At 40.0% G+C, this 17385-nt stretch overlaps 1 protein-coding gene across 1 annotated transcript in view; it reads left to right on the forward strand.

The window, feature by feature from the left end:
- The window catches only part of CFAP61 (cilia and flagella associated protein 61), a 118361-nt gene that overhangs the window by 55998 nt on the left and 44978 nt on the right, over window positions 1–17385 (forward strand). Inside the window, exons 18-19 of the mRNA XM_064445506.1 lie at window positions 11792–11890; window positions 16012–16180. Of these exons, the coding sequence (XP_064301576.1) occupies window positions 11792–11890; window positions 16012–16180 (268 nt within the window). The remainder of the gene's footprint in view (window positions 1–11791; window positions 11891–16011; window positions 16181–17385) is intronic.

Raw genomic sequence — 17385 nt, forward strand, 5'->3', positions numbered from 1 at the left:
CTGTCCGACACGTGAGAAGCTGGGCCGTGGAGCTGAGACGCTGTGCAAAGGGGGGAGTGAGATGCATCATAAATTGCTGCAGTAATTAACTTCCCTGCAGGAGCATGGCAAGCAGGGAAGGAATTGTGATTCCCACAATTCCTGCATGAGGCTCCTCCTGGGCAGTGCAATTATATGCTTCCCTTTGCACAAAGCCAGGACTTAGGTCACTCTCTAGCACTAAGACAAGGCTTATAAATTGCAGCAGCCTCAGACCATTTGTTAAAGCGGTGTAAACTCTGAGTGATGTCCAGTCCTAAACAAGAAGTAGCAACTGAACAAATATTCCCCTTGTGGAAAAGCAGCTCAGCCCAGCAACACAGAGTCTCAGCCTCTATTGTTCTCTGCCCTCCAAACTGTTAGCGCTGACTGGCGTTCCTGCCTCCCCTTTGTTGTAGGATGTGGGGAGAAAGCCCTTCCAGTGTTGGAGTGAATCAAATCAAAGAAAATCCAGAGAGGGGTTAAGCTAAAATACAAGTCTTTTATTTTTAGTTTTCCTTGAGTGACTTGGTCTGGGGTAGGAATTATAAGAAAAAGAGTTTTATCAGACATTCCAGTAAATATGTGCCTGCCCCCCACTTATATCTGCAGTACTATGAGCCCCTAACATTGACAAATTACATGAAGACCCTAAAAAGGAGTCTGATTTAGGACTGAATGAAGTTTTTAAAACTCCTTTTGTCATCCCCACTGAGGTCAAGTATGCGTATACTATTTTCATAAATGAAAAAACTTTTCAGTAATCAATTTTCAAGTATTCAGTGAAAATTCTATCTGAAAATGATTTGCAAGCGTAAAATCTGTTTTCATGAGTAAAGGATATGAGTACCTATGAATATGAGAAAAGGGGTGATGGGTTCAGTTCAGAGTTCTGCAAATACCAGTTCTTGGAGGTGGTGAGGTTCAGCAGGAGAAATATCAACTGCAGTTAAATACATTATTTTAAAAAGTGTGAACAGCTAGAATTTGGGATGCTGAGCTGCATAGTCCTCAGTTAAACCAGTGTTCCTCTAAATGTATGTAAGCTACAGCCCAGCCCTTCATATTCCCAAGCACTGAGATGCTTTAAAAAATAACCTCATTTTACCAGGAGGGCAGGGTTTTTTGTGTCTTCTTTTTTTCTTTGATAATTTCAGAATGATAGTCACGGCGGCAGCAGCAGCAGCCCAGAAGAACATACAAGTTACGAAAAAAAAGCATTTGCAGTTTATTCTGGTGGGTGACTCACGGAACAGCATGCTAACTAGTATGCCCTGACAGCAGGTGATTGAAGTTTGGCTGCAAGAAGGCAAAAAGCTTGCTCACAGCAGTATCTTGTCATTGGTTCCAGTGTAGTGAACCAATTAGCTGTTTATCCACCTCTTTGCATATAGCTGTGGAAAGCGTTATTGTCTTCTGATTATAGGGAAAACCCTTTTTAATCCATGATTTTGAAAACCTCCTTAATCCAACCTCTGGTGTAAACAATGACTTATTCTCTGAGGGTGTTGGAAATATACATAATGTGCTACACAAAATAGCAATAAATGAATAGTGACAAGATCACAATATTTTGTATGAAAATGTTGTGAAATAGATTTCCCTTTCCATGTGGGTGCACTGAAATACTTATTGCCTTTAAAAAGCAAATGGATCAAAGTATATTTTTGTCAAAGCGCTGAACTTTTTTTCTTAAAGTAGAATTAGAATCTAACACAGTAAATCTGTGGGGTTTTGTCTGCAGGATGGCTTCTCCCTTTGTGAGTTAAAGGTGTCTGAGATGAGCTTAGAAATAGCAGGGATTTTTAAAACACGGTTTCTGACGGAACAGCTACAACTGCCGTTATCTGGCAGCACAGTATTATACAATATCCTGCACATCTGTCCTGTTTGGCAATAGTTAGCATAATGCTTGCTGTTTAATTAGGCTTTTTATCTTTGCGTTTGTCTGAGAACATCTGAAGCCTTCCATGTTGCCTGTCACTAATTAGTTGACTAATTAAATAGTTAGTGCTTACTTGCTGATCACAGAGCTAACATGTAATGAATGGTTTAGTGATCTTCATTGTTTTATACTATCTATCTTTGCCACATGAATTGATATACATGTGCTTCCTTTTGACTGCCTTTTTTTCATACCAAGGCAAATCCAGAACAATGTTGTAGTCAACCATGTGTTCAGTGTCACCGGGCCCGGGTCCTTCAGACATTGTTGCCTTCCATCATTTCTGGTGAATAGAGATCAAGTCGTGACAGAGATAAATAAGATAGGTCATATCTCGCCTTGTTGCGCAGTCAGGATCACAATGAACACTGTCAGTGACTGATACCAGACATAAACCAGGGGAGAGGATATGGGTCAAGATCAGCCTTCCTAACAGCCATTTGACATGCCTCTGCCAAAAAATGATACTCAATTAGCATTGATAGGTGGTTATTTCATAGTGATATTCTTGCTTTAGAGACAGTTTTCAGTTTTAAGTAAGATTATTTCAACTTTAAGTACTTGCCCTTTAAACATATGCAAACATTTGTCTGAGCCCAAACTACTCTTTCACACTTAAAATTTGTAAGCAATTGTAGATTTTCTTTTGTTATTATTTATATAGGAATACTCATAGCTTCTTGTTGCATTAAAACTGATCTTGGAAATAGTTTTCTCATACAAGGCCTGTTTCAAAATTGAAATGAGTCATAAGAATTTTTATAGAATTATAGTTTGTATTTATCATGCCTCTCCTGGTGACTAAATATGACATTAGCGTGGCTGTTTCAGCAGCTCTGTTCAGAGCTTGGTAGCGTGACTACCCAAAGCATCTGGTAGCTCTCTGATCAATGCAGTTCAAAGCAAACAAATAAGCATTCCAAGTGCATACACTGCATTTAGGTTTTGCAGTTCTCCACTAAAGCGATGGAGGAGATGTACTTTCTCTTTTGTTCGTATTTATTTTTCTTGGTTTCAAGTTTGTTTCCCAGAGCTGTTGTGGATGTGTAACTACTGAGTTCCTCAGAGCAGTCTGTAAGCTGCCTCCGGGTTGGTTTTGAAGCACAGAAGACTCTTCAGACTCCTACAGTGGAGAAAAAATCAGTTGGCTGGTTAAGTTGTGATCCTTCCCTCTAGTGATTAGTGTAGACTTGATTCCTGTTCATATATATATATATATAGGTACTCTTAAGGGGCAGAGTGAGGGCTGTGACAAATGAAGATCGCTATTTGAAGGTACTTGCTTGTTTTTTCTGAATGCTTGATGAGCTGAAATTTTAACGTTCCTTTTCTGGATTGGCGTGATTACCCTCCAGATCCCAGGAAGGAGATGAGGCCGCATGCAGTTTACATTGAAATAAGAGCTGGGAGTACGTAAGACACGGTAATGACATGGTGAATCTTTACTGCGTGCTGGGTTATCTGGGTTCCCCAAACTTCTAATGCGGATTGGTTAGGGTAGATGGAGCTCCACAGTGCTGTGGCTTGATTGCTTCCAGTACGCATGTAGGCACACTGCATTGTGGTGTGAATTCTGACACATCATGTTGTGTGGTTTGTCTCCCTAGAACGCGCTGGTCAGTAGTGCGTCTGCATTAACCCGGTATATGTTCAGTTTCACGTGAGCTACAGGGCACGGGCCATTTGGGAAGGAGCTGTTGGAGAAGTATCACGTTGCCCTGGTGAGGAGACGGGCGTTACGTGGCTTTGTGGTCCTGCCCCTCTTGGAGCTGTTTTACGTTAAGGGATGCAATATCAGCGAGGCAGCTGTGCTCGTCAGGCTGCCAGGGCTGGAGGTGCTGCGAGGCCCAGATCCGCAGCTGCTACATGCAGATGTTTGGGATCAGGAATTTTGGCCCAGCTGACTCCTCCACCAGCTGTGTCCCCGTCCTTCCTGGGCTGCCAGCTTTCTGTCAAGAGGGTGTAGCATGCGGGTGGTGCCTCAGAACATGCAACTTTTATGAGTATCTTCTCTTTCTGCGTGCTCTTGCTGTCAGGAAGAGAATGTATGGTCTGTGGCCACGAGCTAGGACAAAACTAGTACAAATCTCAAGTCCTTCACATTCAAGGGAAGTATATTTTTTCACATCCATGGGCTTACTTTTTCATCTCTGTGAAGAGATGAATGCATACTTATTCATCTCTGTGAAGGCTGCATTGCCAAATCTGCACCAAGCAACATCACAGAGTCAAACTATTAATCTCCTCTGCAATAATATGGAAAATTGGGGTCTGGTAAGTAGACAACCATTAAAAAAAGAAAAAGCACCTTAGTTTAACATGGGTGATTGACCAATAATATTAAAAATGTCCTGATAACAAGCTAGAATTTGCACTGTATGTTATTCACTGAAAAATTCACACAGGTACAGACAAAACAGCAAAATTTCCACCACACTCTAGCTTTACTGCTCAATTTATGGTATCTTTATTTGTGGAAAATGGTTTTGATGTCTCTCAACTGCGATTTTTGAATCTGCCCGGTGATTAGATTTAAACAGCTAGAGACTGCAACTACCAAGGCCATCATCAGCTATCCCTCATTTTCTGTCTAGAAGAATAATTGCCCTGTTTTATACTTTGAACAGGATGAAATGCTGAAGCATTTTTGGAATGGAAATTGAAATTTTAGTAAGGAAATGCTCTCTAAAGCAGTGGTCGGATGGTACTTCAATTTGGTCAAATTCAAAGCCAGCTTACATTTGGGATGGTGGTGCTAATCTGGTAAACTTTGTAGCTGTGGATGTTCCCACATAAGTATACTGGGTTTGTCTGATTCAGCTATGTATTTGGTATGGGCTCTCCAGATTTTCCTCTTCTGTCACGTAACAATTCATACTGTAAGGACTTTGCCTTGCTGATTTTTATACGCTAGATCATGGAAATACCACAGATCTTGAGTGAATACTGTGTATTTTGAAAGATCCTCCTACGAAATCTGTAGATGGTTTGTCAGATATGTCATAATTTAGTTCGTACTTTGCTACAAAAATTCAGTTTATGCTCGCAGTGTTTCTCATTTCTTACTGCAGAATGTCAAGGCAGTTCACATTTGATCCTGAAGTGATATTACACTAAAGGACTAAATAGGTAAATATGTAAATAAGCAGATTTAAGTTGTGTTAGAAGTTTGCTCTGAAATGCTCTACTCCAGTGTTTGAATGTTACATGTGCTGACTGATACGCACGTTCAAAGCCTGGTATATACACCTTGCAAGTACTGGCAAGAGGCAGAGGCAAAGAGACTTCTGAGAAGAAAGCTTAATGAGAGGTGGTTAAGGGAGGGAGAAGAGCTTAGTGGTGAAATTGCAAAGGTCAATATGGGTTGAGAAGCAAAGTGTGGAAAAGAATTAGTCTAACAAAGGAAAAAAAGACTCAACTGAATTACAGTAAAGAGCCACAATCACTAGAGAAGAATGGTGCAAAAAAGAATAGGGAAAGCTGAGTTGACATAGGTGAGGAAAGCAAAAACAGTTGCTGGGAAATGAGAGGTGGTTAGAAGGGATGAAAGCAGTGGCAGAAGGGTGGCTGGGTTGTTTCAGAAAAACGAGTGATGTTATGGATGGGAGTCTGAAAGAAGAAACTGGAAAAAGACATGTTTGGTAATGTTCAGGGAGAAATCAAGGTCGTGGGGTGATGTAAAGCTACCTAAAAAAGGAGAAAATAATGAAAGATTTGAAATGCAGCAGAGTCAGAGTTGCTACTCTTTTTCATTATATTGTGTAGGAAAAGGGTCAGCACAGAGGACTGAAGAGCATGAAAATGACAACATGGACGGAATCTAGGACTAACCACTTAAAGGAAGAAAGTGAGAGCACTAATTGCTCTACCCTAGGAGGAGAATCAAAATTTAACTGGAGAGGAGCAGCTTTTGAGATGGGGTGTTGAAGAAGGGTTGACTGCTACGGGGGAGGAACACCGCATGAGCTAGGGTCGGAGAGGGGACACAGGTTTTAGTGAGGGCAAAGGAGGAAGCAGGAAATACTCGTTGAACAAAAGGAGGTAAAGTGACAATTCCAGGGGCAACAGAAGCCTTCAAGAGTAAGCCTATCTTAAACATGAAAAAAAACCCCAAACCACTATTTAAGTTTGTGATTGATGTCCTTATCCAGTTCAAGTAGATACAAATTGACACCCAACAAATATGGGCCAGAAGTTAGAGAGAAGAATTATCACTGTGGAAAAGAGAACATCTTCCAGTAGGTATGGTGGGGGCAAAAAAATGTAGTTATCTTCAAAATGGTGCTTGCAAAGCTTATGGGAAGTTTGTGGGATTTTTTGTTTTGTTTGATGGGGTTGGGTTGGGGTTTTTTTTGGCCTTGTGATAGTGGGTGCTAGACTTCAACACCAAGGAGGTGCCTCCAAATCCTGTGTAGAATCAATCCATCAAGTTCAAAGTTTGGAGAGAGACCCAAAGAGGAAGAGGTGCCAGCTGCAGAGAAGCACTCGCAGCACCCTTGATGGGTGTTCACCAAAGGTCAAAGTAAATACTTCGCTTTTAAATGGATTCTTGCTAAGATGTCAAAAGTGGCGACAGCAGTGCCTTTCATGGCCTGGGCTTATAGGCTGCTCTTCTCTGGAATACAGCATCTGATAAAATTAATCACTGGTAAACCTGGTGGGACATTTCTGAAAAAACAGCACTTTAATAAAAAGCACTGGTTCATCAAAATGTAAGTTTTTGAAGGGAGAATGTTGTTTTGATAGCAGGAGGAAGTAATTGGGACATGCTGAAACATTTTGCTGAGGTGTCATTCAAAAAAAAGCGGCTCTTTTGTTTTTAAAGCAATAACATCTTGAATTTTTTTTAAATCAAAATTGGAGCCAAACATTTTCCTTTTAGTCTTTGTTCTGAGCAATTTAGAAGAGTGTTTTCTGAAATTAAAAAGGATGGTGGGTTTCACCAGTGTTGTGGCCTGTCTTGGAATGGAAATAGTCGTGTTCAGGGAAGAGAAAGATGTGAATTCTCCCACTGAAGTAAGCAACTGAATTTTCTGTCCCCAGTGTCAAAAGTGGCAGTCGAATTAAATATGAGCTACTGACAATTAGATTCACTTACCTGTTTATTTCAGCTGGTGGTGGTCTTGATGCGTCTGTCGCTGGTCTTGGAAGGAGGAGTCGTCATGGGCACAGTTCATAGAGCAAACGAATATGTGGAAAACCCCTTTCTTGACCCTTGCATTGAAAAGTGTCCCAGTAAAGACTTTATTGTTATCCCTTCTTTCATTGAGCAAATTCATTCACAATCTTAACACTTTTTCCTAAGGTTGATCCAATGGGGAACTGGCTTATCTTTGTTTACTCGTAATTAAAGAGGGATAACTTCTAGATGGACATCTGTTGGTCAGCAGTTAAGCTGAAATCCTGTTCTCAGGTCTGTAATTGATGCACTTACATAAGGTTCTTGAGAACAGACACTGTTGGTAATTGTTGATACAAACAATAAACCCTTTCTGCTGCTTCTGTTACTGACTCTCTTACTAAAAGCTTAATAACCAAGTGGTGTAGGATCAGTTGCAGAGTCTTCCTACTGCTAGAATGGCATCACGTAGCATCATACAGGGGAATGGTTTTGCTGTGTTTTCACATATCTTCATACTTGATTTTGTGTTGATTCAGGCCTGTCTGAGATGTATAGCTGCCCAGAGAGTGGGGGGAAGTGGAGAGAAGGGTAAAGGCTTTCACAGCTCTGCCAGCAAAAGCAATGGGCTTTGTCCAAGCAGACAAAAGTGATTTAGTACAGTGGCAATATGAAAACTTGTTACTCGTAAAAATTACTCAAAGTCTGTAGTGCTAAGTAAGATATTTATCTGTTAGTGAAAGTATGAATGAGTGGGGGGTTTCTGTGTTATTATTACTAATTGCAGCCTTTGTTAAGCTGAGCATTTCTAGTTTTGTGTAGAGCTGGAAAATCTGTTAGAAGATCTTTTGGAGAAGTCTATTCTCCAAGTCACATCCCGATTACTTTGTTCTTGAAATGTTTGGGGTGCTGATCTTTCCTTGGGGGCAGAAGTCCTACTTTGGATAAATTGTTGTATTATTTGGGAAAAGGAGAACTACTGTCTATCTCTGCCTTTTACAGCAAGACTTGCAGCTGGGCACTTTGAGTTTCTGTACCTTGAATACCAGGTTATTGCCTGCTGGGACTCGTCTCTCATTCTGGGCTCCTTCCTCCCCAGAAAAATCTTAAGGTTCCTTTTTTTTTTTTTTTTTTGTTGCAGGACAGAGTTTTCTCTGGTTTTAAAGTTTTGTTAAGGCAAGAATTTATCACATCTAAATTTTTAGCACCTGGTGCTGAAAACGGACTGTTTGTTACCGTTTTTAGAATGATGTAGAGCTGCCATTTTTATGTTGCAAATTCTCTGCTGCAGCAAAGTTGGGGATACAGTGTAGTTAGGATGTCACTTTTGGGTAGGTCATAATTCCAGATATTACAGTTATCGTTTAAAGATTATGCATACAGGAGAATAGTGCACATAGTTACCAGTTCTGGTAGCCAGATAAAGCATTATCTTCTGTCACCCTTTTTTATTTTAGTGTTTTTAAATGACTGGAAAAATAAAAAAGCATGTTGCTTCATTTCAGATAAATTGAAACGCTTGGGTTAATGTAGGCTACACCACTGCACTTTATTTTTTTGGAACAAAAATGGTTTGACTTATTACTTGTGATAATGAAGGGTTTAATGAAAGCAATTAATTAAATCATTTGTTCAGGCAGTTTCTACCACCTAAGGCTCGTCATTACACTGCACACACAAGAAACAAAAAGGTAGCAAGACATCAGGCAAAAAATCCAGAAAAAACTAGCAAGGACTAGCAGGTTCACAAACGCCAGCATATAGATAAGTAATGTACTAAAACTGGTTTTGTTTGTTCCTTTGATTATGCTCACAGTAAATTGGCAATCCTATTTTATTTCGAGGACAAGGGTGTTTAGACTTTTTTTTGTAGCTGTCCGCTAGAACAGTGCAATGAAACCCAATACCTTTTACTTATTTCCCTAGATACTCTAATCCCTCCCTGCTTTACCAGTATCTTTGAGCTGTTCTTCCCTTTGTATCCACAGCAACATGAATCCCTGGTGGAATTATTTGCTTCTAAAATGCAGGTGCACTTGTTTAATGTTGCATTGGTTCAGGCTCTTAACTTGAAGACTTTTTCACCAAGTGGGAACCTCTGCTTTTCTCATACCTCATAATTAGGCATTGTTGTATGTATTAGAAGCGTATAAGACACTCTCCTAACATGCACTACCTGTTTGTCAGAGCCTTTGTTGTTTTTCAGTTAAGAGCTTTTAGGCAGCAGTAAGGAACCAAAGCCATAATAAATAAACCATCCTTTCGTTAGCCTAGAAGTAATAATGCTACATAGAGGAAATGGGAGAATAATATAGAGTGTGGTAACGTGCTTAACAGTCACTGGTCAAAATACTCAAACTTGTTTTCTCCCTGTAACTCTGTGTGCCAGTGCCTGACAGTAACCGTGGGTAAGCACCGACAGTTTGCCTGTAGTTTTCGGGCTTGTATTTAAGTGCCTGTATATATATTTAAAATCCTAAGGTTAGGCATACCCGCTAGAGTTCTGAAATCCAGCTTTTATAATACAAGATACTAGGGGTCTTTTTTTCTTATTTAAAGATTCTGATAATTTTCACAAATGACAGCCTGTGCTTAAACATATAACAAATTTTGATTCTTAGCTGAAGAAGAATTTTACTTCTCTGTTTGAAAAGGTGTCCGTTATTTGCATGAAGTTATGGCTGGAGCTCTGTGGCCCCTTGGACCCAGGAGGGCAGTGTGCCCACACTCTGCGCCAGGTACCAGCTTCTGGGTCTCTTCAGCTCTGCATCCAACATCAGCGTGCCTTTTTGATAGCTTTAATCCAATTTTCTTTGTGCCTTGATTTTTCTCAATATAAAATGGGAATCAAAGATATGACTCATTTCATCACAGTGTTCTAAGGAGATGCTAATCAACATTTTGATGCCTACAAGACTAATGAATGGGAAACATGAATTAATGTTTGGGGCATATGGGAATGCCATGGGAGCGCTGAGGTAGAAGTAAATCATTAGTTAGTAAATTGTACTGAGTGAAAGGTCTGAATTGAAGCCTCATGCTCAGTGGGGAAGAACTGATCAAATACCATATGACTGTGGAAATACTGGATGACTGTGTATGGACTAAATAGACGTAGAGCATCTGCAGAAAAACCAGTATGTGACTGGATCAATAAAGTGCATCTTAGTACAATCATGCAAAAGAGGCATAACAACATTGCCTAGGACCTTGATTCTGCCATTTTTCTGATGCTTGCTTGTGACTTTTTCCTCCTAAATATTGTCGCCGTAGTTTAAACTTCATGTTAGTGTAGCACCTGGACTTGGAGACCTATTGGCAAGAGGCCATGCAGCAAGTACAGAGATGATTTCAGCTCAAAGCTGAAAAGGAACTTCATTGCTATGAGGGTAGGCAGGATAGGAGAATGTCTAGGATGCTCATGTACTGTTGTAGTAATTTGCCTCATAATTACATGTAAACTAAATGTCAGTGAGTCATACCATTTAGGTGTGTAAAGTTATTGTAGTTGTTCACACTTGCACCCCACTAGGAGTGCTCCATGAGCGCAGATGGCATTCTGCACACTTTAAATTCAGTTTAAGGTATAGGGCTAACTCTCATCCACATGAAGACCACTTTGTTTCACTCAGCCAGCATAATGTGGCCATAAATGAAGAGCAAAATCTATTTACACCCACCTCTGCAGAGTGACCTTAATTTAAATGAGAATCAGGCCCATAATCTGTATAAATATATGCACTCTGTTACATTAAGGTTATTTATTACATTGCACTCAGTCTGAGTATGCATGGAGATTTACCATAGATAATCCATAATCCAGAATTAAACTATTAATATGCATTTTGAGAGGGGCAGCCATAACCTTGAAATTCCGTGGTTTAAGTATGACCTTTAACTTTGTTTGAATATATTTTTTAAACGTATGAATAACAAATGAACATTGGTTGATAAAAAACATTCTGATTCCTTTGTACCATTTGCATCAATCCATACTTAACTTACAGAAAGCCTTGAAGATTAGAAGGCTTAATCACTCATAATATTTATTTGTTTTTAAATGTCAGATCACATTTAGTTCAACACACTGTCAGTCTTGTTCCCCCCCCCCACGCACACACACACACTCTGGCGTTAATGAAACTGCGGTGGAGAGTATTCTTTCTGTGTCCAAAGGGTCCAAAGACATCTTAGCAAAATGACAAAACACTTTGTACCTAGCTTGTGTAAAGGAATTACTTCCTGTATCCTCCTGAATTTGGAATTAAAATCTATGCTGTTCCTTTGATGTGCCCTCCTAATTTCAGTGGACCTTGTGCAGGGAGCGGACAAATTATTAGTTATCAGGGATTCTTTTTTCCTTTCCTGCAGCTTAGAGAAGGTGAGCTATGAACAGCAAAAGGTGTTTGAGCAAAGACTCAGTGGTCTTAACACCACCTGTTGTAGTCATGGGAGGTAAGTCCTGCCATAAGGTCTTAGGAACAGAGCTTGTTAGTTGCATGATAGAGTCTAAATATCTCTGTCGGGACTGAGACAATATTGTGCTGGATGCTGTAAGGCTCGAAAGTCCCAGTGCTGGACTGGGAAGCTAAGCTATAAACCCTGTGTATAACCATACATTGAAATGCACTCACATTATGCTTGTACCAAACAGAGCTTCAGCAACCTTATGCTGGCTGAACTGTGTCATTTTGTTTTTCTTTCCACAGTCCACATCTGAAGTTCAACAATCTGACCTTGATTTCAGTTCATGGCCTTCCAGGAAAAGACCTACCGGGCTCCAAACATAGAAGATTTTTAATTAACAGGTTTGATTTAATATCGAAACACTTCCATAGCTTCCAAGGAAAACCTAACACTTTATAATTCTTTGTGAACTTGTCCTAAATTTTAGATAGATACATAGACAGATAGCCTCAAAGTAATCCAGTCTGTCTATACAACATGCATTCACTGTGAAACAAGTTGAATAAAATTGCTACTGGGAAATACTGCTAAAGCAGTAGCTTCAGGACAGCAATCCATTGTATCATACCAGGACACTGGTCTCTGCCTTCCAAGACTTTTTAGGTTGTTTAAATCGCCAGGTTAAAGAAAAATTACCAAAGATGTGTCCTTGCTTTTTAAATATTTTTTATTTTTTAACTTCCATGAGTTTTGTTCCAAATAATGCTGAACAAAAGAATTAATATTAGCAATGTGACCAGTGATCTACTTATAGTGGCTATGTAGTGAGAGGCAGACTCCACTGATAGGGGGAATTTCGCTGAGTATGCCAGGGAAAGTGTAGGAATATTGCTGTTCATAAATTTGGAAGGACTGTGCTGCATCAGTTCTGCTGCTCATGAACTATTTGTGTGGCAGAGATTGGACTGTGGAAGTCTATCTCCAGTCCCAGCCAGAGTGCTGTCCCTTATGCTTACCTCCCCTGGGCCAGCAGAGCCGTGGCCCTGGTGCAAAACAGCTGAAGGGAAGATTGTGAAAGGTTGCTTGGGTCTAGGGAGTGGTCAAACATTTCACGAGTTTTCTTGTTTGCCAGTATGTAAAATATCTTCCACTTAGTAGGATAAAATCTTACCTCATTAAAAATCACAGTACGTAATTCTCATTTAAATTTATTTGTTTTGATGGTTTTATTTTTTGTTTTGGAATAATGACTAGGAATCCTCGCTGTAGACAGGAACATGAGTGTTCTGGACATTGAGAAGCATAGAATTAAAATGAATCGGTTATTTTTTAGTAGCTGGGAAATGAACTTAGTATTATATTTAGGTTTGGCATGTGACACACTGGAACCCGCACATTGTTTTTTACCAGATCTTTTACTCAGTAAGCAGCAATGCGCTAAAGGGCCAGCACTTCAAATGACAGAACAGCTCAATGTCTGCTTGCTGAGCCTTAAAAATAAGATCTCTATAAAGACATGAAAATGGTATGATGTGAACCTGTTTAAAACCACCTTATCTCATTTGGAATTTGGCCCTGTCAAGGAATTTTTTATAATTAGTTACCCAAATTAGGTTTTTTATTGTAGAAAAGGATGTGTTTAAGTACAAATCTAATAAATGAAGGGGTTATATGCTCACATAAGTGCATGTACTCTTTTCCTAAGTATACTGTAAAAAAGAGTTGTAATAACAAAACGTCTTTCCTGACGGAAAGTTACAGTTCATAGCTGCCTCACCAGAATTAGCTGTTAAAATTTGAAAGCAGATTAAGGGTGAAAATTGAACTCTGCAGGGTATGATTTTTGAAAGCATCCCTGTGATTTTGGAGTGTCAGTCTCCCGGGAGCTGTGCACCTCAATTATAAAGGTGCTTTTGAAAACCCTCATCTGTCCTTGATGTCCATTTTATTTATAGATTTCTGTGTGATTACAGTTTGGAATTGGCAGTGGTTTTCTTCCCTTATTTATTTGCGTCTGCTATTTGTGAGTACAGAGGATGCAGAGCATCTCAGAAAGCTCGGTCATTCAGTCCTAAAATTCTTCAGGTCATGAAAACAACTTGATTTTGTTCTATGGCATCCGGTATGACAATTTTGGGAACTCAGTAACAACAATTAATGTGTAGCAATCAGCTCTGTTTTAGGATGTATGTTCTGGTACTAATGGCAAAATAACAGCTGTTAGTGCTGAGTCTCTCTGCAGTGTTCCCTGCTGCAGTCACTGGTATGATAGAAAGGCATCAAATGCTTGAACATGAGCTGAGTCTCCTTCTATTTAATCACGTTACATTTAGTCCTGTGGAAGAAAGTGGAATACTTTTCATCACTCAGTATTAACAGAAAGTAAAGTTCTTGCCATGTCACCCTGCTCTCATAAACCAGACATCTGTGTAACACCAGCCATTCATCGTTTTTGCTTGTTTAAAACCTGTTGGACTCTTTTTCACTAGATGCTGCGAGTTCATCCCTCTACAAAGCTATAAATGGGTTTGGGATTAGCATTGGTCTTCAATTCTACTGAAAGAGCCTAATTTGATAGAATTTTTCCCAGTTTAAATTTTCAGTAACAGGAGGTGTTGAGCTGAGCCTAGCTGGATTTGCAGAATGGCCAGCAATGTACTGTGTATTTTCATAATGGGCTACTGCAAGACTCAGTGGTGTTCAAGAGTCGTAACGGACCTCATTGAAAATATTCTCTCTCTGGTCCTCCATGTATTTTACAGTGATGTGTCTATTGTACATCTGCATTGAAGTATTTTATCTTCAGGAATCTTTGTCTTTCCAGAAGTCTGTTAAGCAGATAGGGTACTAAAAATGCAACAATAGCCTGGTATTTGCTTAGTTGGGCAGGGCGGGGACATACTCTGAGTCACAAAAGACATTTGGACATAATTTTAATTTTCATTACTGAGGCATTAAAAGAGGTTTTATCCCATTTGGATTTTGCTTCAAAATTGGCTATTTAAATAGGCAGCTTCCAGGTCTTTGATACTTCCATCATACATGGGGGTATATATGATACACTGAAAAGTAACGCCGCTGAAATGTAAGAGTTGCAAAAGTAAGACTTGCCTGAGATTTTCAAAATCGACAAGTGATTTTAGGTTCCTTAGTTTTTTGGTACTGTATTGAATTAACACTGCCAGAGCGTACTGCTCGGTGTGCACCCTACCCAACCTGAAAATCAGATTTCAGTCGAGGTATCTCATTTGGACGACCCTTAGTCCGTGATGTTCAGGGACAAAAAGCCCCAGAAACAGTAGCTACTGTGCAGGACAAGGCTCTGCTCCTTAAAACAGGCAAACCTTTATATTGTTTGTTACCTAGCACTGGAGGTAATTGCTTTGAAATGATAAAAAGTTTCTTCCCCATGTTCACTAAGAATATATTGTTGTTCAGTTACAAATTAGTGATGAATAATGTTTTTCACATCTGCACTGTTTGTGTCTCTGTCATTTACCTGCTAACTTTGTTTTCTTTTGGATAGCCTATCCGATAATTTCTCCTTTATTCCTTTAAATACTCAGTTCATCTTGCAGAGGAATTCAGGTGCATCTTAGAGACTTTTGAAAGTTTGGGGGTAGAGGGTCAGTTTAGAATGTTTCCGGATTTTTTCAGTCTTGCATGTTGGAAAAGTGTAGGGGAATAGACAGGGATCGGCGACCGGAAGATCACGGGATGTGACGGAAAGACAGACTCCTCCCCATAGGAGTGGCAGGAACAGGAAGCGCAAGAGCTATATAAGCGTGTGACGCAGCCAAATAGACGGACATTTTGCATCCATCATATTGATGTCTGTGCATCACTGTCCCCAGGGTGGGTAGAGCCCTGTGTCCCGGAGACATGCAGCCCAAGATAAGTTCTCCCGTAGAAGCGTACAGCTACAGAAAAGTTTATTTGGAAAGGGGTCACTAAGAGAAAATTTGAGATCTCTACCTTTTACTTCTAGCTCTGACAACCGTTGTTCTAGCTTTCTGTTTATTTTTAAACTTTTTGGACTAATAGTTTGGAACTGTATGTTAAAATGCGAGCCATGCCTTCATTGCATTTGTGTCTCACCATAGCCACTACTGGTGAAATTTAACACCAAATGAAGCAAAAGTGGTAAAAAACTTAATAAGGGAGTCTTGTGTAGGAGAAAGATTTAGACTGTTAAAATATTGTCTTCGCAGGTGCAAAAAACTCTGCTCCTCGCACCAGCCTGCAAAGAAAAATCAGCATAAAGCATATATTTCTGACTCCGTTTTTTAAATTATGTGGTTGTATGGCCCAACGCTGGGAGGGATTGTTTGGTTTTAGCAGAAAGTTGTCAATTTGTAAGTGAGTATTTCATAATGACTAATCTTTTACTATAGACTGCCGTAAACTCACAGCGAGAGAACAGACTTGAACCACTAGGGGACTTCGGCTAACTCACCAGATGTCTAATTAATGCCTGCTGTCAGCTGCCGAAATGTCACTTACAGATATTCTTTCTTCACAGCCACTGTTTTAATGATGAAGATTATGCACAGATGTCACTTTGTTCCTGGGTTAACGTTGTGGTTGGTAAAATGACTGGCATAAATCGCGCTGCCAAATATGTAGTTGTTTCCAACGAGAAAGAAGTACCATATGACTACCTTGTTCTCTGTACGGGACAGAAATACCAGGTAAGATTGTGTGCAGAGTGAAAACATAATAACATATTCAGTTTTTACAGTGAATAGTGTTTGTGTGGTTAGCAAAGCAGTAGAGTAGCCCTTAGCGAGGTATAACCAGAAAGTTTGCAGCCCTTCGCTGTAGCAGGTACTCTTTCAGTGCAGCTTTAGGAGTTGGAGGAGACGAGAGGTTTTACAAAATTTTCTATCAGCAGTGTCACTGCTCAGTATCAGATACTAAGCAAAGCTGCCAGTATTTTTGCGGCCACGACCATTAAACCTGCTGATGAGTAGGCCCAAATAACATGTGGCCCCAGCCACAGGAGACCTAACTCCAGCTGGTCTAACACCATTTGACCTAGTTTTGGCAGTGGAGAGAATTCCTTATCAAATTAATTACTCATCTCGCATGACGACCATGCCTAGGCACATACGTGGTGCTGTATATTACTGTAGCACACAGTTAAGTTTCCAGTGGGATTAAAGCAGACCCTTAGTCACATGTGAAATGTGGAATCAAGCTCATCTCCAGCCATACAGGCTCAGTGTCGGGCAGATCCCGGGCAGGGTTCATTCTTCCGTGTGTATCATCACGTGGCTTTCAAACTATGTAAACCAAATGGCCGTCTTTTGTATAGCCCCGTTGTCTGCAGTGATTTTGCCTGACTGATTGGTTTTGGATAGGAATCACAAGCCAAGGCGTTTTGCCTTTAAAATCAGGAGATCAAACTGGTGTCTACAGGTGTTTACAGTGCTGTTCACCGTAAGTCACAAACATGACTGTGAGGTGTGTTCAGCCCCATAGTGAAATCGGGAGTGCACATGTGCAACAGAGTTGTGGAGCAAGCAAGCCCCCGTTCTTCTGTAATCGCTTCGCGTAGAGCCACACTTTAAACAGCAGTCCATACTCACTATTCAACAGGGATGAAACAAAAGTTGAAGTATGGTATGAATGACTGTAAGTGCTCCTGGAAAAAGAAGTTTGGAGGTAACTCAGACTTGCAGAATAAGTTATGGGAAGTAACTACCTGGAGGAGAAAGATAGATAAGGAAAGCAAGGGAAAACTCGGGTTTTATCTGCCTTCAAGAAGAAAACCTAATGTCATATATTCTCAAAAAATAGGAAGAAATTATTTTTATCATCTGGTTTCTGGTTTAATGCACAGAGCTGTAGTCCATAATTTTTAATAAGTTGTTCCTTATTTGGTAAGCAGTCA

This window comes from Phalacrocorax carbo, chromosome 3 (assembly GCF_963921805.1).
Source record: "Phalacrocorax carbo chromosome 3, bPhaCar2.1, whole genome shotgun sequence".
Classification (NCBI taxonomy): Eukaryota; Metazoa; Chordata; class Aves; order Suliformes; family Phalacrocoracidae; genus Phalacrocorax; species Phalacrocorax carbo.